Source organism: Manis pentadactyla, chromosome 11 (genome assembly GCF_030020395.1).
Source record: "Manis pentadactyla isolate mManPen7 chromosome 11, mManPen7.hap1, whole genome shotgun sequence".
Classification (NCBI taxonomy): domain Eukaryota; kingdom Metazoa; phylum Chordata; class Mammalia; order Pholidota; family Manidae; genus Manis; species Manis pentadactyla.
This window is the reverse complement of record NC_080029.1, coordinates 36,242,337-36,265,822: the sequence shown is the minus strand read 5'-3', so window position 1 is coordinate 36,265,822 and position 23,486 is coordinate 36,242,337. Positions and strand designations below refer to the sequence as shown.

Genomic DNA, 23,486 nt, shown 5'->3' with positions numbered 1-23,486 from the left:
TGGGGTGGGGGCTTGCGCTAGGTAAGAGCTGGGCAGTCCTTCCACCCAGGGGGCGGGAGGCAAAGGGACAGGGCAATAGGAGGCCACAGGTGCTGGTCGAGGAGCAAATGTGGGGGAGGAAATTAATTACCTAGCAGAATAATAGATGGGTTCTTTCCATTCTCCAGTCTTTGCGACTTATGTATTATTACATAGTTACACAAGATATTGAAAGAATCATTTCATGCTGACAAATGGGTGTGTGTGAGCAATGCAGGCAGAGCAGCTTAAAGCCTGCAAGGTTACGCTAGGGTCAGAAGCGACCTCTAGTGGTTCACCTAGGCCATTAAGTTTTCATTGTTTTCTTAGCAGAGCTACAAAAATACTAGGACCCACATTTTATATTATTTTTAAAGAAACAATTACAATTCACGGTTTAATTTAGAAATATATCAGGCATTTGATTAAAATAAACCCAAACTATGTGCCTTCCAAGCTGGAATCACTATTAATTATCATTACTAAGACTTTCTCCTGTAAGTACAGCATTCCCTGCCATACTGCCAATATTTATGTTCATTCTGCTTCTTGAAACGATGGTTTTCTTAAACCCAGAGGAAGGACAACTGGTAGGCCCCTGCTGATCCAAGGCTAAACAGTCTTCTCAATCTTACACAGAGTAGAAATTCCTCATATTTTTCATATTTTATTTCACTTGATTTTTGGTTGTCCCTGGATTTCCTCTGCCTGGCATTTCCCTCACGCTGCATTGTTAACTCATTTCCTTATTCGAGTCTTTCCTGATCTTTTGGAGTACTCTAGGGTTTCCATTATGCAATCTCACAACACCCCGTGCTTCCTTCTCCTTCACGCCATTTCCCCCAACTGTAATGAAATAGTAAATTGTGTAATGATTGTTTAATGTCTACTTCTTCTCATAAATCATGAGACAGGTAAGGGCTGAGACTGTGTCTGCCTTGTTCATCACTGTCTCCTCAGCACTTAGCTCAGTGCCCAGCACATAACATGTACTCAATATATAAATATTTATTGTATGAACAGATAGTATCCTGAAGGAAACTCTTGCCATGACCCTATTAACATCTTTTGCATCCCACTGCAGATAAGATTGCATTTCAGATGAGGATTTAGATTTGTTTCTTGAGTACAATTTACAATTGCTTTAGGTGCACCTGTAACAGATGTAACACTCTGTTGCAAAACTGTTACAGCTACTCTTTCAGTAGCTCAGTTTAAATTTCTAGCCAGAAAAGCAACTCTACAAAGAAGGCTGAATCCTCAGATATGACTCAGTCTTTATGAGACCATTTTTTCCAAGATAAAACTAAGAGAAAGACATTAACATTCCAACACAGAGCCAGGTAAAGCCCATCCTTATATGTTGTCATAACCCAGTGTCATTTAGTCTCAGGTTTGGTAACATCATGCCACCTACAGGACTTACCTGGGCAACAGCACCACTGAAATGGGCGTGGTGGTAGTGTTTACTCTTCTGAGGCCTTTTGACAATCCCAGCCTCATCCTTAGACTCTTTCTGAGTGATACTGTTAAACACCAGAGACTGAGAACAGGGGAATGGCTGGTTTTGAAATACTGCACATGGTCCTTGGGTCCTAGACATATGCCTTGAAATTAAGAGGGAACAGAGTAAAATGTTCTGAGCAAGAAGTTGTCCAAGTCTACTTGGAATGTCTGCTATTATCGTACCTTCTCCCCTCACCCACCCCAACTCTTGATGTTATCATTTTGGTGTAGTCCTTTTTTATTTTTTTATTTTTATTGAAGTATCATGGATATACAGCCTTATATTGGTTTTAAATATACAACACAGTGGTTCAACAGTTACCTACTATTAATTCCTCACCCCCTCTAGTGTGGTTACTATCTGCAACATAGGAAGATGTTACAGAATCATTGGCTATGTTCTCCATGCTGTACTACCGTCCCCATGACCAACTTATATTATGATGAAAATTTTGGGTCCCTTTATCCCCCTCAGCCTCCCTACCCATTCACCTCAATTACCAATAACTACCAATCCCTTCTCAGTGTCTATGAGTCTACTGCTCTTTTGTTCATTCTGTTTTGCTTTTAGATTGCACAGGTAAGTGATATTTGGTATTTGTTTTTTTCCAACTGCTTTATTTCACGTAGCATAATACCCTCTAGATCCATCCATCTTGTTGCAAATGGCAGGATTTCTTTTCTTTTTATGGCTGAGTAATATTCCACTGTGTATTCTTTCATCTACTGATGGACTCTTAGATTGCTTCCATATCTTGGCTATTATAAATAATGTGGTGATAAACATAGGGGTGTATATATCATTTCAAATCAGGGATTTTGTTTTCTTTACTTAAATTCCTAGAAGTGGAATTACTGGGTTGAATGGTATTTCTATTTCTAATTTTTTGAGGAATCTCCATAAAGGTTTCCACAGTGGCTGTACCGATTTACATTCCCACCAACAGTGTAGGAGGGTTCCCATTTCTCCACATCCTCACTAACACTTGTTTTTCTTGTCTTTTGGATAGTGTCTACTCTAACTAGTGTGAGGTGATATTTCATTGTGGTTTTGATTTGAATTTCCCTGATGATTAGCAATGTGGAGCATCTTTTCATGTGCCTGTTGGCCATCTGAATTTATTCTTTGGAGAAATGTCTGTTCAGTTCCTCCACCCATTTTAAAAATCAGGTTATTATTAATTTTTGATGTTGAGGCATGTGAGTTCTTCATGTATTTTGGATGTTAACCCCTTATTGGATAAATCATTTACAAATCTATGCTTTCATAACTGTAGGTTGCTTTTTTGTTTTACTGATGGTTTCTTTTTCTGTAGAGAAGCTTTTTAATTTATTGTAGTCCCACTTATTCATTTTTTATTTTTTTTCCCTTGTATGAGGGGATGTGTCCAGGAAAAAATTGCTAGTGTTTATGTTCAAGAGATTTTTGCCTATGTTTTCTTCTCAGAGTTTTGTGGTTTCATGTCTTACATTCAAGTCTTTGATGCATTTCAAGTTTACTTTGGTGTATGGAGTTAGTAATCCACATTCATTCTCTTGCATGTAGCTGTCCAGTTTTCCCAACACCTGTTATTGAAGAGACTGTTTTGGTGTAGTCCTTTTGATTTGGGCCCTGAGATTCTTTTCTGTTTCTGGTATAATGTAGCAGGATTTTCCTAAAGTCACAACTTTAACATTTTTATAGAGGCATATGTGATGATTAACCCCATACAATAAGAATTTCATTTATTCTGAACACCTTTAGATTAAACATCAGAATTAATACAAACATGCACTTGTATAATGGTGGCATGTTCTCCCACATCTGCTGTTTCTCTCGTGTAGCTCTTCCCCATATTGTTCACGTGGATGGCTCCTTGTCATCCTTCAAGTCTCAGACTTGGCCTGACCATCTCCTCCTTTAGCCTATCTCATAGACCCTGTTATTTTCCTTCATACCACTAATCATAAGTCTTCAGATATTTATTGTGTACATTCATTGTGCCTATTCTTCTAGACTGCAAGACTTCAAAGGGGCAGGGACCTTTTTTGGTTTTGCCCACTTTTGCATTCCTAGGGCCTACCACAATGCCTTGACATGTGGTAGGTGCTTCATAAAAAAGTGCTGAATAAATGAATGTTTTGTTTCACTTCCACTTGTTCCTCCTACAGCATTTTAGTTTCTGCTATTACACTGTAACTCCCTAGGGGACAGGAGAAAATGACAATGTGCCTTTCCTCCATCACTGAGTATTGAGATAGCAATTCTTTATTGAGAAGCTGTTGGCTTCTCCTGGATGGCTTTGACGTACCCAGAAGTGCACAAAAATATTATTAATATATTAGTAATTAGTAACAGCGTGACTGAGGCAATCAGGACAGCTGTCTGAAATGCTTTTATGATTATACTTACTGGGTTCTCCGGCACCCGAAACTACGAACTACTGACTTTACAATTAAGGAGAATTAGCAGAATGTTGAAAAGAAGTGTATGCATGTGTGTTTTAATTTGCATAACGAACCAAGGCATCCTACACCATCTCTCGGAAATGAAATTCAGATGGACACATCCTTGCGCACCAGGAAGCCGAGCGTCTTGCTGCTGCTCCTCTGCCCAATGGGGGGCAGCAGCATCCTAGTAACTCATTCCCTGACGATGTGTAGGTGGGAGGAGATTCGCGTTCAAAAGTCTTTTGACTCTACCCGCTCTCCGTAGCTCCTTAACCCGCTGGAGTTTCAATGCGCGTTGTTGTTTTACGAAGCTGAGTCTTATACACCACCCGCTGCTCTCCTGGTCATGGCTTCTCCGAGTTCCTTCACCTACTATTGCCCTTCAACTTCCTCCCCAGTCTGGTCAGAGCCGCTGTACAGTCTGAGACCCGAGCACGCGCGGGAGCGGTTGCAGGACGACTCAGTGGAAACAGTCACGTCCATAGAACAGGTGAGGTAGGACTGGGCGAGGTGCCCGCGTGGGGGCTTCTGGGAGCGGGAGTCCCGTCAGCAAGGCCGCCCGGGTGCGGAACTCACCCGAGAACTACGACTCCCACAGTGCACCGCGGCAGCTCCCCTCTGGGAAGCTCTGGGCGCCCCGGCTTGTGCTGGGGAGTGGCGCGTTTGTAGGGCCAGGTTAGGAAGGGGTCGTCGTCAGGGTTGGGGTTGGAGGCGAGGACAGTACCCGGGTCCTCTCTGCCTTAGGGACCGGAGAGAATCATGTTCTGAGCCTGGAGGACTGAAGCAGCCTGGGCGGGTCAGACAGCCCGCGACATTCTGCCAGGCCATCAGGAGACTCTCGGATGGATACTGTACTTTCCCCACACTGTTCATAGTTTTGGGACATAGAGAAGAGAAGCGGCCAGACTGCGGTCATGCCATTCCATGATTTCTTTAATTTCTGACCCATAATGGCAGGTTTGGGTCCTGCCTTGTAGGCGGGCATTTTAGTAATCATTAAATCATTTGAGCACCAACAACGTGTTGGACAATGTTAAACATTGGAAATACAAAGAATTAGAAGAGTGCCTGACCATGAGTACAGGCAGGAAAACAATACACTTGGAAAGTGCTATAGTAAAAGTATAAATTTTGGACTACTTGTCATTCATTCGCCGAGGTCTTGCAATGGGATCAAACCTATAACTTTGAAAAGGGATTGAGAAATGAGTAGTAAAATATAGCTTAGTTTTTCTTCTACTCCCCAGTTGAAATTGTTTTCAAATTATTGTTGGAATGTTTGTCCATCTGTCACTAGAAAAGGTCAAGACGACGCCGAATTATCAGACTGCTTACTGAAATAAGATCTCTTAGTAAGATCAGTGTCCAGGCTTAGCCTTGGAGGGACCTGCTTTGACTTTAATACCTGAAGATGAAAGCCTCTGTTTAGGCAAGTTAGTAGTGATAGTTATATTGTATATTTATGACTATAAATGTAAATTAATAACAAAAACAAGGGCTTGAATACTCAGTCATACATATAGAATAGAGTATTATAACTGGAGATTTCTACTTTGTGGATTTTAGGGTAGAAAGGAAATCCTTACTTTTTGAGTCTAGCTCCAGAGGTTAGTTAGCTCACCAGTGTTTCCTTCTACAGAGGCATTTTTGCAAAAGATTGCCAAGAAATCTACCATCAATGAAAAACCTACAGGATCTTTGCAGCATTCCTAAGTGATGGATTGTTGAGTTGATTCCTAAGTGATGGATTGTTGATTTCCTTTTTTCTGCTCTAAGACTGTTTGATCACCTTTTATGTAGTTAACCAGCCCAGCAGATAAGGCTATGGACAGAATGCTGGTGGAGAAAGGAAATCAGAAGTTGGTCTGTTAATTTAGAAACCAGAACAGAGATCTCCTTGGTTAGAGGGGAGCTCTACTGAATCTTCTCTTTCTCTTTTTCCTATACTACTGTTTTCAGTAGAGTTTTGCTGCTTAGTTCTTACCAGGAAAACACCAGCACTTATATTCTAAGTGCCTAGGCATAATGAGTGATGCAAAAATGGATACAAGGGTTGGCCGAGGCCTGGGCCAGATAAGGAAGTTAGGTTCTGATATGAAACATTGTTATAGGATGTCTTTCAAATCTAGGCCCAACTGTGTGGTATAGTAGAGCATCTTATATTTCTTTTCCATGCCATTATTCCAGCTCACGTTTTTTTTTTAAATTTTTTATTAAGGTATGATTGATATACACTCTTATGAAGGTTTCACATGAAAAAACAATGTGGTTACTACATTTACCCATATTATCAAGTCCCCACTCATACCCCAATGCAGTCACTGTCCTTCAGTGCAGCAAGTTGCCAGAGATCCACTATGTCCCTTCTCTGTGATACACTGTTCTCCCCATGATCCCCCACATCATGTGTACTAAACATAATACCCCTCAATTCCCTTCTCCCTCCCTCCCCACCCGCCCTCCCACACCCCTCCCCTTTGGTAACCACTAGTTCATTCTTGGAGTCTCTGAGTCTGCTGCCATTTTGTTCCTTCAGTTTTGCCTCATTGTAATACTCCGCAAATGAGGGAAATCATTTGGCATTTGTCTTTCTCCACCTGGCTTATTTCACTGAGCATAATGTCCTCCAGCTCCATCCATGTTGTTGCAAATGGTAGGATTTGTTTCTTTCTTATGGCTGAATAGTATTCCATTGTATATATGTACCACATCTTCTTTATCCATTCATCTACAGATGAACACTTAGGTTGCTTCCATATCTTGGCTATTGTAAAAAGTGCTGCGATGAACATAGGGGTGCAATGTCTTTTTGAATCTGAGAAGTTGTATTCTTTGGGTATATTCCAAGGAGTGGGATTCCGGGATCAAATGGTATTTCTATTTTTAGTTTTTTGAGGAACCTCAATATTGCTTTCCACAATGGTTGAACTAGCTTACATTCCCACCAGCAGTGTAGGAGGGTTCCCCTTTCTCTGCATCCTCGCCAACATTTGTTGTTGTTTGTCATTTGGATGGTGGTGATCCTTACTGGTGTGAGGTGATGTCTCATTGTGGTTTTGATTTGCATTTCCCTGATGATTAGTGACGTGGAGCATCTTTTCATGTGTCTGTTGGCCATCTGAATTTCTTCTTTGGAGAACCGTCTCTTCATATCCTCTGCCCATTTGTTAATCGGGTTATCTGCTTTTTGGGTGCTGAGGTGTGTAAGTTCCTTATATATTTTGGATGTTAACCCCTTGTCGGATATGTGATTTACAAATGTATTCTTCCATACTGTAGGATGCCTTTTTGTTTTGTTGATGATGTCCTTTGCTGTACAAAAAGTTTTTAGTTTGATGTAGTCCCATGAGCTCATTTTTGTTTTTGTTTCCCTTTCTCGAGGAGATGGGTTCAGGAAGAAGTTGCTCATGCTTCTATTCAGGAGATGTTTGCCTATGTTGTCTTCTAAGAGTTTTATGGTTTCATGACTTACATTCAAGTCTTTAATCCATTTTGAGTTCACTTTTGTGTATGGGGTTAAGCAATAATCCAGTTTCATTCTCTTGCATGTACCCATCCAGTTTTGCCAACACCAGCTGTTGAAGAGGCTGTCATTTCCCCGTTGTATGTCCATGGCTCCTTTATCATATATTAGCTGGTTGGGTTTATATCAGGGCTCTCTAGTCTGTTCCATTGGTCTATGGGTCTGTTCTTGTGCCAATACCAAATTGTCTTGATTACTGTGGCTTTGTAGTAGAGCTTGAAGTTGGGGAGCATAATTCCCCCTGCTTTATTCTTCCTTTGGCTCAGGAATGCTTTGGCTATTCTAGGTCTTTTGTGGTTCCATATGAATTTTAGGATGATTTTCTCTAGTTCATTGAAGAATGCTGTTGGTATTTTGATAGGAATTGCACTGAATCTATAGATTGCTTTAGGCAGGATGGCCATTTTGACAATATTAATTCTTCCTACCCATGAGCACCGAATGTGTTTCCATTTATTGGTATTTTCTTTAATTTCTCTCATGAGTGTCTTGTAGTTTTCAGAGTATAGGTCTTTCACTTCCTTGGTTAGGTTTATTCCTAGGTATTTTATTCTTTTTGATGCAATTGTGAATGGAATTGTTTTCCTGATTTCTCTCTCTGCTAGTTCATTGTTAGTGTATAGGAATTCCACAGATTTCTGTGTATTAATTTTGTATCCTGCAACTTTGCTGAATTCAGATATTAGATCTAGTAGTTTTGGAGTGGATTATTTAGGGTTTTTAATGTACAATAACATGTCATCTGCAAACAGGGATAGTTTAACTTCTTCCTTGCCAATCTGGATGCTTTTATTTCTTTGTGTTGTCTGATTGCCATGGCTAGGACCTCCAGTACTATGATGAATAGAAGTGGGGAGAGTGGGCATCCTTGTCTTGTTCCTGATCTTAAAGGAAAAGCTTTCAGTTTCTTGATGTTAAGTATAATGTTGGCTGTGGGTTTGTCATATATGGCCTTTATTATGTTGAGGTACTTGCCCTCTATACCCATTTTGTTGAGAGTTTTTATCATGAATGGATGTTGAATTTTGTCAAATGCTTTTTCAGCATCTATGGAGATGATTATGTCATTTTTGTCCTTTTTGTTGATGTGGCGGGTGATGTTTTGAGCTCACGTTTTAAAAGTCTAGGATCAGAAGTTACAGAGAGTAGAAGTTAATGTAGTATTCCATTCTCATGGCTATCTCAGTGTCTGAATAATCATTGTAGTGTACATTCACTGGGTCCCAGCACTGTGTTAAGTGCTGCCCAGACATTTCACAGTGAAGACTGAGGCTTAGAGAAGTACTAGGTTGGTAGGTTAATAATGACTTATTTATAAGAAATACCAACCTTGTTAGGAGGAGTTGTTCATAGAAGGTGCTGTTATTCTTTTGGTTCTGTCCATTTCTTCATAGGGATTTACTGACAGTGCTCAATTTTGTGCCATTGCCAATAAAAATAAAAGCTTGTCACCTGTTTCCTGATTATCAGGAAACTTTATTTGTTAATGACAATTTGATAATAGGAGTTAAATCTATAAATAGTGGAAAGAGCCCTTAGCTGTGGGTTCTTCTGTTCTATTCATTCACATTTTCATTCATTCAACAAATACTTAAGTGCCTTCTAAGTGCCAGGAACTGTTCTAGGCACTGGGCATAAGGCAGTGAACAAAAGAGGCCAAGTTGATGCCTTTAGGAAACTTTTGTTCTAGGCCAGGAAGGTAGTCAATTAAAAAAGGAAAACAACCAACCTATCTAATTTTAATTAGAGGGAAGTGCTTTGGAGAAAAATTAAGTTTAGTATAAGGGAGGTAAGATAGGCCAGGAATGGATGGAGTGGGAGCAGGGGGGATTTTTATGTAAGGTGTTAAGGGGTACCCTGCTGGTGATGTGACATTTGAGCTGAGACCTGAAGTGAGTGAGTGAACAAGCCCTTTTTTAACCTAGGGGAAAAGCATCCTGGGCAGAGAAAGTAGCCAGCACAAAGGACCTAAGGCAGGAGTGTGCCTGGTGAGTGGAGCGGCTGTGAGCAGAGAGGTTGTTGAACAGAACAGTCAATGAGGTGGAATCATGTAGGACCTTACAGGCCATTGTAAGTACTTTCAGAATCCTGATTGGGATGGGAAACGATTCGGTTGGATAGCTCCCATTTCCCCCCCAGATTCACGCTCTTCTTTTCTACCCTGCTCTGCAGATGTGCCCCAGGAGGCAGACCTGTATTGAAAGGCTCGCTTGCCTCATGGCTTCTGGTTGTATTTGGCCATGGGCAGTACTGATGGGACATGAGAGAGGGAGAAGAATGAATGAGTGCATTTGTTCCCTCTCTGCAGGATTGCATGGGCCGAAGTGTCTCTCTCCTTAAGGCCCATCTCCTCTCAGATGCCTTCTCTTTGGAGCTCTCTGTCTCCCTCTCTACTCTGTTTCTTCACACTTTCAGGTCTAGGAGGGGATCCAGTACCCCTGTGTGCCCGCCCCAGAGTACTGCACTCCTCCCTGTGGTTTTCCTACACCTGCCATGCCTTTGTAACTAGTACCTTCATAAACTCTCCTCAAATCACCCACTCTGAATGTGCCATCTGTTCCTACCAGGAGTCGGATGGTCCATGATCTGAGGGTTTTGACACAATCTGACCAGCATTTTAACAAGTTCATGTAGGTCACTGTTGAGAGTAGAGTGTGAGGAGGCAAGGGTCTGTGCAGGGAAACCGGTTAGGAGGCCATTGCAATATGCCAGGTGACAGATGTTGGCAGCTTAGCTCAGGGCTGTGGTAGTGGAGCTAATGAGGTGTAGTCAGATTCTCAGTTTTTTTTTAAAGGTTCTATCTTGACAAGCTGCTTTGTTGATGGATTTGGTGCATGGAGAACGTTTTATGACTCTGGAAAGCGCGAGGTGATTGTATTGCTAGTGGTTTTCTTCCTTTTGGTGCCATCTGTAGTCACTCCCATTGCAAATACTCTGTGACTCAGGCCAGTAGGTTAATACTGGTATAGTCTCAGGAATAGGAGGCTTGCCCAAAACACTTATTACAGAGGGTGCTACTCCTGTCTGTCTTTTAGTTTGCCTTTGAACAGGGGCCAAAGCATCTCCCACTTGAAATGGCATTTTGTCATTAGACAGCATTCAGTCCAGTGACAAGGAGCTCTGAGGGGAACTTAGAAGAATTATCTGCTGTAGTTCCTACCTTCAAAACTCTTTTCTCTAAGAGGAAAAATAAAGAATATGTCTGAAGCAGTACCAGAACAATGTACAGGGACACATAATTAAGTGCTAGATTATGATTGCATTGACAGTCAGGGAGAGGAACTCAATCTGATGTGGATGGGACATCCTGTCAGGACAATTTCAGGATAATGTTGGGCTGCAAAGGATGGACTTGGGGAGCAGCCATTCCAGTCAGAGGAGCTATTAGGAGGGAAAACGCCAGTTTACCAGGAATGGATGGTGCAGGTTGGCTGTGATACGAAACTAGGTCAGCTGGATGGATGGGCCAGCAGGGCTCGGGGAGAGAAGCGAGGGATAGAGCTTGGCCGAGGAGCTGGCTTCAAGGGACAGGCATTGTGCCACTGCAGAACCTGAAGGAGGGAATGTCAGGGGTCCAGGAATGAATCCTGACTTCTGCTGTTGACTTTTTTCCAAGTTATGTCTCCAAAAGATTATTAAATGGAGGTAAAACAAGTAATTAAATGTGATCAAACTTACCAATTTTTTATGCTTCTGGTAGAAAGAACCAGAGCTCTACCTTCTTTAGTGGTCAGGAGGCTGGCTATGGTGAAATCAATTTTGTTTTATTGACATTCAGCATATACCATGTTGCCCAGCTAAAAGAAACTTCCAGATAGCAAATTTCTCCTATCTACTCTATTAAAAAGCTCCCCCAAAACTTTTTGGTCAACTCAAAATTGCATGTACTTTTAGGTATATAGGTGAACAAATCAATTGCCTACTTCTAAAATTTACATTTTAAATTTTGGTACATATGCCTATTTAAAATTACATACTTTATAAAATCAATTCTAATTCAGAAATATTGTTCTTCCTCATTCATAAATTTTCATTTTTCTCCAAATTCTTCACATATATCTTTGACCTTAGCATTTTTATCATTACTGGCGCCACATTTTGTATTAGCTAATGTGTTTTTCTATACCACACTTTAAGTTTAGGAGATAAATCCCTTTTGAATATGGATAAGGATATTTTATCCCAAGTTATAAGTACCCACTTGCATAACATATGAATTCTTTTACAATGTGTCTGGTTGGTGTGTATCTTTAACTCTGAATTCTTGTGTTCCCTTTTTGCTCTCCTAAGCCACCAGTTCCCTCATGACTGGAGAAAGTGCGATGTACTGTTAGGATTAACAGTTATGTTATAGATTAAAAAGATTTGGGAGGGCTGGCCTGGGAACCAAATGGTTAGGTCTACCATTGATTTGATGAGAAAACAAATAAGGTCCAAACAACAGACTTCACTGTGAAATTTCAGAACACAGCTTCTTTTGTGTGTTGTGGCCTGCTTACCTACGTAGGTGTGGGAAAACGGGTGATTAGGCATCACGAAGCCAAGCACTTTGGAATCTTTTTAAAGGAATTTGTAGTTAGCAAAAAATGTGAATAATAACATAATTAGCAATTGTTTTCCTGGAACCTAGAATTAGCAGTTGCCAGCATCTTACCTTTTTTGCTTCTGGTTATTTGCTTAAAGGACAATGACAGTACAGCTAGTCTCCTTAACCCCACCCCCAGTTCTGTTTGGCCCCACCCCCTCCAGAAGCAACTTCTATGTGAGTTGAGTATGTATCCTTCCACTTCCTCACTTTTGATCCTGTCTGCATCTGTAAATTCTGTACTATGTGCATTATTTTTAAAAATTTACATAAATTCTCAAACTCTGTCATCTTGTCTTTTTCTGTTTAGTGTTTCTCATCTTTGTCCAAACTGATGACTGTTCATCTTGTTTATCTTATGTAACTACTAATAAAGATAATTTTCAAAAAAAGGTAAAATCATGTCTCACACAGATAAAAATGAACATGTGTTAAAATTTTTATTTTACTTACCTTGAGGGAACAAGGCAGATGTTATGACCAGTTCAAGTAAAAGTCAAAAAGCACATATTCATCTGGAGTAAGGAAATTGAATTACAAATAGAGGCAGAACTGGTTTTTCCATTGTGTGTGTTGGGACGAGGTAATCAAATCAAAGTTTAAGGATCAAGATAGAGTTTGCATATCTTCTCAATTACTTACAACTTTCAGAGAGGCCTAAAATAATTTGAGAACAATGAACAGGGCTAGAATCAGACAGGTGCTGTAGACAATGCATAGTTTTCCACTGAAGTGCAAAATTTTTTCTTTACTGCTGTATAGTATATATAGTATATAGTATACCATAGTATATATACTGTACTACATATATAATCTACAGTAGTTAGATGGGATGTCTTAGATGTATAGTATAGTATAGTATAGTATAGAGTAGTCTATTTTATCCCTACCCTCCCTGATGGGTGTTTGGATTGTATCTAAGTTTTCAGTATTATTTATAATATTGCAGTGAGCATCTTTATGCACACCTTCCATTGCACATGTGCAGAAGTTTCTCTAAATAGAGCTCTATTTAGGAAATTTCTGGGTTGTAGATTCTGTGCCCTTTCAGTGTTATTACCTGCTATCATACTGTCCTCCAAAGTGGCTGTAGCAGTTTGTGCACTAATTAGTGGTATACTGGAGTTCTGTTTTCCTCCACACCCTAAGACTTGATATTGTCAGCAGTTCTAATTTGGGAAAATAATATCTTTAAATATGTTCCAGATATTTTCCCCTAGGCTCTTATTTGTCTTTAACCTTTCTTTTCCCTTATAGTTTGGGCTTCTTAAAGAAAAAATAGATTTTCTATCTCATGAATACATTCTCTTATATACTTTTTTAATGATTCGATTGAAGTTTTTCATGTTCAAGCTTGATCAACCTGAAATTTATTTTTTTAGGGTGTGAAATAGGAAGGTAATTTTCTACCAGCAACATTTACTCAACAGTCTATGTTTCTTTCCTTGTTATCGGGTTTTACCATCTCTGCCATATCCTAGCTTTTACTACATGCATGGGCTGTTAGGAATTCTTTAGTGCAAAATGCTTCTGGAGGACTCCTGAAATAACAGAGGCATGATGAGCACCTGTCCTTTGAAGGAGGAGGGGTTACTGCTGATAACCAATTGTGGCTCTGTAGGCCATTGGATAGCTCTTTCTAGTGTTCATTTTGGTTTATGACTTAAACTTAGTTTTCCTTTACTACTTCTAGAATACCTGGTGTTAAAACAGGTTTTTAAAAAAGGAATTGACAATGAGGGCAGTGGTTCTCAACTGTTAGAATCACCTGGGAAGCTTTTTGTCCTCTCCCTCCAAGGTTGCACCCCAGACCAATTAAAGCACAGCCTTTGGGGGTGGGACCCAGGCATCAGGATTTTTTTTAAGCTCTCCAGGTGATTCTGATATGCACTTAGGGTTGAGAACCCTTGGTTCATTAAGGATTCATAAAGGATCTCAGCCTTGATAGAGAGGAGAGCCAGCTGGATAAGAAGACCAGGTCAACTTGGACCTATACAGAGTTATAAATTAGCCTACTCGAGGACAAAGGTAGAAAAACCCAATGGATCACCCAGCTAAAGACACAATTCTTCTTTTGGGGTGTGTGTATACATGCATATATATGTATATGACTAATTTTTTAAAATGAATCTTTGAAAGCAAGATAAAGACAATTCATTGCTAACTGATAAAGCATTCATATTTTAAGAATGACATTCTTCTACACGAGGACAATAACATGACACCTAAGAAAATAAAAAATAATCCTATATCATCTAATATCCAATTTATTTTAAAATTTACCCAATTGTCCCAAGATTCTTTTGTATCTTTATTTTTGTGTGTTGAACCACCCAAAGTTTCTTTATTTCAAGATGTTTAACATTTTTGAAGCATTAATTCCTTGGGACTTATTCTTCTGGTGACTAATCCTGATGGCCTTTCTTGTAACATTTCATGTATCATTGTTTCTGAAACAGATCAGATGCTTTCGGCTGTCCTCCTCCTGCCAAGAGAGCCATACCACTTTCATTAATGTGGTCATGAACTGTGTGCCCTGTGCTCAGAGGGAAATAAACCTACGGGTCCTTTGCTATTTATGCAAAAGAAAATTACCTGTTGTTATGGATGCATTAATCCACCTTTGTATTGTCCCCAGTTGGTAACTGCCTTGGCTGTGGGGGTTCTCATGCAGAAAGGAGAGATTGTCTAGAAAAGAATAGTAGGTCCTTTGGGATGGAAAGGAGGCATCAAAATTCAAGATAAAATGAGGGGCCAGGGAAGGTGGACATGCTTCAGCATCCTTGTGTTAGAGCTGATTATTTTTTGGTATTTGGATAGCTATATAGTATTCAGAATTCTTCATGACTGAGATAACTTTTCTTGAATAGCCTCAGTTCTCCTATATTTAAAGTTAGACTTTTCAATCATTTAAAAAAAGAATTTAATCATAGATCTTGCCTATGGATGTGTACTTGTTAAGACTACTTCCCTTAATTCTGTCCCAAAAGCTGTATTTCTAAATCTAATAATGTATTAGAGGTCTCCAAGACCACCCCTAAGTTTGCTGATTCACTGTAAGGATTCAGAGAACTCATGGTTATGATTTATTACAGTAAAAGACTACAGAGTAAAATCAGCAATGGGAAAAGGCTCATGGGATGAAGTCTGGAGGAAACTAGGGACAAACTTTCGACAGTTTTCTCCCAGTGGATTCACACAGGGTGTACATAATTCCTCCAGTGTTGAATTGTGATGACACATGCAACGTGTTGTCTACTAGAGAAGCTTGTTAGAGACTTGGTGTCTTGCCAATGGGTTTCAGCCCTGGGCAAGTTCACTATGGATTCAGTATGACCAAAGAAATTGACAGCAAAACGTTCTTTGAGGTGAAAGGGTTTATTACCCGGCTTGTTCTCCCGCGGAGTAGGTCGAGCACTAGCATCTCTGCCTCCGCCCAGAGCACTGGGCCGAGCTCTCTATATAGCACAATAATAGCTTATTGCCTAAAGGTGTGGAAGTGGCAGCCCAGCAACAGGCCAGTTACATCATCAGGTGGTTTTAAGTTCAGTGAGGATCCTGGCCATAGGAACCCCAACTTCCCCACACTTGGTGCTCATGGTTTTTTACTGGGGGTTGGTCACTTAGGCACTCTCTTTTTCTAGCACTTCCCAAAATTCCAGACTCTCAGAGGAAAGTAGCTGTTCAGCATAAACTACGTTATTTATACCGGTTCGGCACAGTGAGCCACTTGTATCAGTTCTGGGAATGTTGGGAACCCTCCCCAAATCTAGGTTCCCAGACACCAGCCAAGGTTCCACCCAACAAGCAGGACTTCGTAAGGATAGCAGTCTCAGGTCTACTATGTTAAATTTTTTATATACAAGTAACTTTTTTCCTTCTGCTATGCAAATCAGAACATTCAATGAATGCTTGCATCTTCCCAGTAACAATTTTACTCAGAGTTTACATAACACTGTATAAAGGCTATATGAGGAGAAGAAGCAAAAAAGATATGTTGCATGTTTTGGGGATTACTTTGATTCTTCTCTCCCCTGGATGAGTACTTCGAATTTTTATATTAATCATTACTATTTGTCAAAAAACCCTGCAGGCTTGCTGCTTAGTATTATTATTATTATTATTATTATTTTTTTTTAAATAATTATTTTTTATTGAAGGGTAGTTGACGCACAGTATTACATTACATTAGTTTCAAGTGTACAACACAGTGGTAGAACATTTATATACATAATTCTAGGTTCCAGCTATCACCCTACCAAGCTGTTACAATATCTTGACTATATTCCTTATGCTATACATTACATCCCGGTTACTTATTTATTTTACCATTGGAAGTCTGTCCTTTTTTTTTTTTTTTTTTTGTGAGGGCATCTCTCATATTTATTGATCAAATGGTTGTTAACGACAATAAAATTCTGTATAGGGGAGTCAATGCTCAATGCACAATCATTAATCCACCGCAAGCCTAATTTTCGTCAGTCTCCAATCTTCTGAGGCATAACAAACAAGTTCTTACATGTAGAACAAATTCTTACATAATGAATAAGTTACATAGTGAACAGTACAAGGGCAGTCATCACAGAAACTTTTGGTTTTGCTCATGCATTATGAACTATAAACAGTCAGTTCAAATATGAATACTCATTTGGTTTTTATACTTGATTTATATGTGGATACCACATTTCTCTCTTTATTATTATTATTTTTAATAAAATGCTGAAGTGGTAGGTAGATGCAAGATAAAGGTAGAAAACATAGTTTAGTGTTGTAAGAGAGCAAATGTAGATGATCAGGTGTGTGCCCGTAGACTATGTGTTAATCCAAGCTAGACCAGGGCAATAAAACATCCACATATGCAGAAGATTTCTCTCAGAACAGGGGGGGTGAGGTTCTAAGCCTCACCTCTGTTGATCCCCAATTTCTCACCTGATGGACCCCCTGCGACTGTGCCTGTCTTAGGTTGTCCCTCCCTTGAGGAATCTTACCCGTCTCTGGCTAACCAGTCATCTTCTGGGGCCATACAGGGAAATGTGAAGTTGGTAAGTGAGAGGGAAGCCTTATTGTTTGAAAAGGTTAGCTTTTTACTTCTTTGCATATTTATGCCCTGTGGCTTCTATGCCCAGCATTTGTCTTGAGGTATCTTTACCACTTGGAGGAGTTATGATACTCGGTAAATTTGATCTGAGGCACGAATTCTATTTAAGGGTTGTAATTAGAAAGGAAGAAGAAAAGCTATAGAAGTAGCAGGCGGAAGAAAACATGGGAAGATTGATTATTTCTTTGACAAATCTTCTTGTAGAGTAACTTCAGCATATATAGGTTTTAAGCTACTACTTAAATTGCGCACACACATTAACATAATAGGAGTATAGTTACATAACCAAAGCATATCTGTAATTACCAGCCATCTCCAGTGAAACCAAGAAAACCATTAAGGCACCTTAGGCATTTGTGAAAACTTATCTATGATATGGTGGATATTGTCCAACTGAACTTGAACAGTCTGAGAGAAATCAGACAAATTAAAACAACCTATTCCTGGGGACTGTTCACATGCCATATGTTCTTTTAACAGTAAATAGTCTGTAGTTGTAAGAGTTTGGAGCGCTACAATTTGCACTTCTCCAAATTCTTGGTTGAGTTCCAACAGTATAGATCCAGTCAAATTTGTTGTTCTACTGTATGCACAGGCCAGCTTAGATATCTCCTTCCTCATTCCCATGGCAAGTCCAGGAACTGGTGGGATGAGTGCATCTACAGCTGTAGCAGTGCGTGGATCTTTGTTGGGGTTTTTTGATGATCATCTTCTGGCATGAGTCTTCCAGAGAGTGCAGATGTTGGAAGTTCTTTTTCATATCGTATCTTAGTTCATTTTTGGGGTAGCTCAATTAGGCTTTGATCCTCTGTATAAACACAAACAGACCCTTTGCCTACACTTTTATATGCCCTTTATACCCTTGTGTAGAACTCGTTGGAGGTTACCACACAGGAACTGCCCTTTTTTTTTTTTTTTTTGCTTTGTTTTTGGTATCACTAATCTACACTTACATGACGAATATTATGTTTACTACGCTCTCCCCTATACCAGGTCCCCCCTGTAAACCCCTTTACAGTCACTGTCCATCAGCATAGCAAAATGTTGTAGAATCACTACTTGCCTTCTCTGTGTTGTACAGCCCTCCCTTTTCTCCTACCCCCCATGCATGTTAATCTTAATACCCCCCTAATTCTCCCCCCCTTATCCCTCCCTACCCACCCATCCTCCCCAGTCCCTTTCCCTTTGGTACCTGTTAGTCCATTGTTGAGTTCTGTGATTCTGCTGCTGTTTTGTTCCTTCAGTTTTTCCTTTGTTCTTATATTCCACAGATAAGTGAAATCATTTGGTATTTCTCTTTCTCCGCTTGGCTTGTTTCACTGAGCATAATACCCTCCAGCTCCATCCATGTTGCTGCAAATGATTGGATTTGCCCTTTTCTCATGGCTGAGTAGTATTCCATTGTGTATATGTACCACATCTTCTTTATCCATTCATCTATTGATGGACATTTAGGTTGCTTCCAATTCTTGGCTATTGTAAATAGTGCTGCAATAAACATAGGGGTGCATCTGTCTTTCTCAAACTTGATTGCTGCGTTCTTAGGGTAAATTCCTAGGAGTGGAATTCCTGGGTCAAATGGTAAGTCTGTTTTGAGCATTTTGATGTACCTCCATACTGCTTTCCACAATGGTTGAACTAACTTACATTCCCACCAGCAGTGTAGGAGGGTTCCCCTTTCTCCACAGCCTCGCCAGCATTTGTTGTTGTTTGTCTTTTGGATGGCAGCCATCCTTACTGGTGTGAGGTGATACTTCATTGTAGTTTTAATTTGCATTTCTCTGATAATTAGCGATGTGGAGCATCTTTTCATGTGTCTGTTGGCCATCTGCATTTCTTTTTTGGAGAACTGTCTGTTCAGTTCCTCTGCCCATTTTTTAATTGGGTTATTTGTTTTTTGTTTGTTGAGGCGTGTGAGCTCCTTATATATTCTGGACGTCAAGCCTTTATCGGATGTGTCATTTTCAAATATATTCTCCCATACTGTAGGGATCCTTCTTGTTCTATTGATGGTGTCTTTTGCTGTACAGAAGCTTTTCAGCTTAATATAGTCCCACTTACTCATTTTTGCTGTTGTTTTCCTTGCCCGGGGAGATATGTTCAAGAAGAGGTCACTCATGTTTATGTCTAAGAGGTTTTCGCCTATGTTTTCTTCCAAGAGTTTAATGGTTTCATGGCTTACATTCAGGTCTTTGATCCATTTGGAGTTTACTTTTGTATATGGGGTTAGACAATGGTCCAGTTTCATTCTCCTACATGTAGCTGTCCAGTTTTGCCAGCACCACCTGTTGAAGAGACTGTCATTTCGCCATTGTATGTCCATGGCTCCTTTATCAAATATTAATTGACCATATATGTCTGGGTTAATGTCTGGATTCTCTAGTCTGTTCCATTGGTCTGTGGCTCTGTTCTTGTGCCAGTACCAAATTGTCTTGATTACTATGGCTTTATAGTAGAGCTTGAAGTTGGGGAGTGAGATCCCCCCTACTTTATTCTTCTTTCTCAGGATTGCTTTCGCTATTCGGGGTCTTTGGTGTTTCCATATGAATTTTTGAATTATTTGTTCCAGTTCATTGAAGAATGTTGCTGGTAGTTTCATAGGGATTGCATCAAATCTGTATATTGCTTTGGGCAGGATGGCCATTTTGACGATATTAATTCTTCCTAGCCACGAGCATGGGATGAGTTTCCATCTGTTAGTGTCCCCTTTAATTTCTCTTAAGAGTGACTTGTAGTTTTCAGAGTATAAGTCTTTCACTTCTTTGGTTAGGTTTATTCCTAGGTATTTTATTTTTTTTGATGCAATTGTGAATGGAGTTGTTTTCCTGATTTCTCTTTGTGTTGGTTCATTGTTAGTATATAGGAAAGCCACAGATTTCTGTGTGTTGATTTTGTATCCTGCAACTTTGCTGTATTCCAGTATCAGTTCTAGTAGTTTTGGGGTGGAGTCTCTAGGGTTTTTTATGTACAGTATCATGTCATCTGCAAATAGTGACAGTTTAACTTCTTCTTTACCAATCTGGATTCCTTGTATTTCTTTGTTTTGTCTGATTGCCATGGCTAGGACCTCCAGTACTATGTTAAATAACAGTGGGGAGAGTGGGCATCCCTGTCTAGTTCCCGATCTCAGAGGAAATGCTTTCAGCTTCTCGCTGTTCAATATAATGTTGGCTGTGGGTTTATCATAGATGGCCTTTATTATGTTGAGGTACTTGCCCTCTATTCCCATTTTGCTGAGAGTTTTTATCATGAATGGATGTTGAACTTTGTCAAATGCTTTTTCAGCATCTATGGAGATGATCATGTGGTTTTTGTCTTTCTTTTTGTTGATGTGGTGGATGATGTTGATGGACTTTCGAATGTTGTACCATCCTTGCATCCCTGGGATGAATCCCACTTGGTCATGGTGTATGATCCTTTTGATGTATTTTTTAATTCGGTTTGCTAATATTTTGTTGAGTATTTTTGCATCTATGTTCATCAGGGATATTGGTCTGTAGTTTTCTTTTTTGGTGGGGTCTTTGCCTGGTTTTGGTATTAGGGTGATGTTAGCTTCATAGAATGAGTTTGGGAGTATCCCCTCCTCCTCTATTTTTTGGAAAACTTTAAGGAGAATGGGTATTATGTCTTCCCTGTATGTCTGATAAAATTCCGAGGTAAATCCATCTGGCCCGGGGGTTTTGTTCTTTGGTAGTTTTTTGATTACCACTTCAATTTCGTTGCTGGTAATTGGTCTGTTTAGATTTTCTGTTTCTTCCTGGGTCAATCTTGGAAGGTTATATTTTTCTAGGAAGTTGTCCATTTCTCCTAGGTTTCCCATCTTGTTAGCATGTAGGTTTTCATAGTGTTCTCCAATAATTCTTTGCATTTCCGTGGGGTCCGTCGTGATTTTTCCTTTCTCGTTTCTGATACTGTTGATTTGTGTTGACTCTCTTTTCTTCTTAATAAGTCTGGCTAGAGGCTTATCTATTTTGTTTATTTTCTCGAAGAACCAGCTCTTGGTTTCATTGATTTTTGCTATTGTTTTATTCTTCTCAATTTTATTTATTTCTTCTCTGATCTTTATTATGTCCCTCCTTCTGCTGACCTTAGGCCTCATCTGTTCTTCTTTTTCCAATTTCGATAATTGTGACATTAGACCATTCATTTGGGATTGCTCTTCCTTTTTTAAATGTGCTTGGATTGTTATATACTTTCCTCTTAAGACTGCTTTTGCTGTGTCCCACAGAAGTTGGGGCTTAGTGTTGTTGTTGTCATTTGTTTCCATATATTGCTGGATCTCCATTTTGATTTGGTCATTGATCCATTGATTATTTAGGAGCGTGTTGTTAAGCCTCCATTTGTTTGTGAGCCTCTTTGCTTTCTTTGTACAGTTTATTTCTAGTTTTATGCCTTTGTGGTCTGAAAAGTTGGTTGGTAGGATTTCAATCTTTTGGAATTTTCTGAGGCTCTTTTTGTGGCCTAGTATGTGGTCTATTCTGGAGAATGTTCCATGTGCACTTGAGAAGAATGTATATCCCGCTGCTTTTGGATGTAGAGTTCTATAGATGTCTATTAGGTCCATCTGCTCTACTGTGTTGTTCAGTGCTTCCGTGTCCTTACTTATTTTCTGCCCAGTGGATCTATCCTTTGGGGTGAGCGGTGTGTTGAAGTCTCCTAGAATGAATGCATTTCAGTCTATATCCCCCTTTAGTTCTGTTAGTATTTGTTTCACATATGCTGGTGCTCCTGTGTTGGGTGCATATATATTTAGAATGGTTATATCCTCTTGTTTGACTGAGCCCTTTATCATTATGTAGTGTACTTCTTTATCTCTTGTTACTTTCTTTGTTTTGAAGTCTATTTTGTCTGATATTAGTACTGCAACCCCTGCTTTCTTCTCACTGTTGTTTGCGTGAAATATGTTTTTCCATCCCTTGACTTTTAGTCTGTACATGTCTTTGGGTTTAATGTGAGTTTCTTGTAAGCAGCATATAGATGGGTCTTGCTTTTTTATCCATTCTGTTACTCTGTGTCTTTTGATTGGTGCATTCAACCCATTAACATTTAGGGTGACTATTGAAAGATATGTACTTATTGCCATTGCAGGCTTTAAATTCGTGGTTACCAAAGGTTCAAGGTTAGCCTCTTTATTATCTTACTGCCTAACTTAGCTCGCTTATTGAGCTGTTATATACACTGTCTGGAGATTCTTTTCTTCTCTCCCTTCTTATTCCTCCTCCTCGATTCTTCATATGTTTGGTGTTTTGTGCTGTGCTCTTTCTAGGAGTGCTCCCATCTAGAGCAGTCCCTGTAAGATGTTCTGTAGAGGTGGTTTGTGGAAAGCAAATTCCCTTAGCTTTTGTTTCTCTGGGAATTGTTTAATCCCACCGTCATATTTGAATGATAGTCGTGCTGGATACAGTATCCTTGGTTCAAGGCCCTTCTGTTTCATTGTATTAAATATATCATGCCATTCTCTTCTGGCCTTTAGGGTTTCTGTTGAGAAATCTGACGTTAGCCTGATGGGTTTCCCTTTATAGGTGACCTTTTTCTCTCTAGCTGCTTTTAACACTCTTTCCTTGTCCTTGATCTTTGCCATTTTAATTATTATGTGTCTTGGTGTTGCCCTTCTTGGATCCTTTCTGTTGGGGGTTCTGTGTATTTCCGTGGTCTGTTTGATTACTTCCTCCCCCAGTGTGGGGAAGTTTTCAGCAATTATTTCTTCTAAGATACTTTCCATCTCTTTTCCTCTCTCTTCTTATTCTGGGACCCCTATAATACGGATATTGTTCCTTTTGGATTGGTCACACAGTTCTCTTAGTATTGTTTCATTCCTGGAGATCCTTTTGTCTCTCTCTATGTCAGCTTCTATGCGTTCCTGTTCTCTGATTTCAATTCCATCAATGGCCTCTTGCATTCTATCCATTCTGCTTATAAACCCTTCCAGAGTTTGTTTCATTTCTGCGATCTCCTTTCTGGCATCTGTGATCTCCCTCCGGACTTCATCCCATTTCTCTTGCGTATTTCTCTGCATCTCTGTCAGCATGTTTATGATTCTTATTTTGAATTCTTTGTCAGGAAGACTGGTTAGGTCTGTCTCCTTCTCTGGTGTTGTCTCTGTGATCTTTGTCTGCCTGTAGCTTTGCCTTTTCATGGTGATAAGAATAGTCTGCAGAACTGGGACGAGTGACGGCTGGAAGGACTTCCTTTCTTGGTTTGTGGCCCTCTTCTCCTGGGAGAACAGCGACCTCTAGTGGCTTGTGCTGGGCAGCTGCGCGCAGACAGGGTTTCTGCTTCCTGCCCGGCTGCTATGGAGTTAATCTCCGCTGTTGCTGTGGGCGTGG

General features: G+C 39.9%; 1 protein-coding gene across 1 annotated transcript in view; it reads left to right on the top strand.

Annotated features, from left to right (window-relative positions):
* Window positions 1-4,140: 4,140 nt before the first annotated feature.
* The window catches only part of FNTB (farnesyltransferase, CAAX box, beta), an 84,196-nt gene continuing 64,850 nt past the window's right edge, over window positions 4,141-23,486 (top strand). The window contains exon 1 of the mRNA XM_036906043.2: window positions 4,141-4,444. Within this exon, the coding sequence (XP_036761938.1) occupies window positions 4,301-4,444 (144 nt within the window). The 5' untranslated portion in view covers window positions 4,141-4,300. The remainder of the gene's footprint in view (window positions 4,445-23,486) is intronic.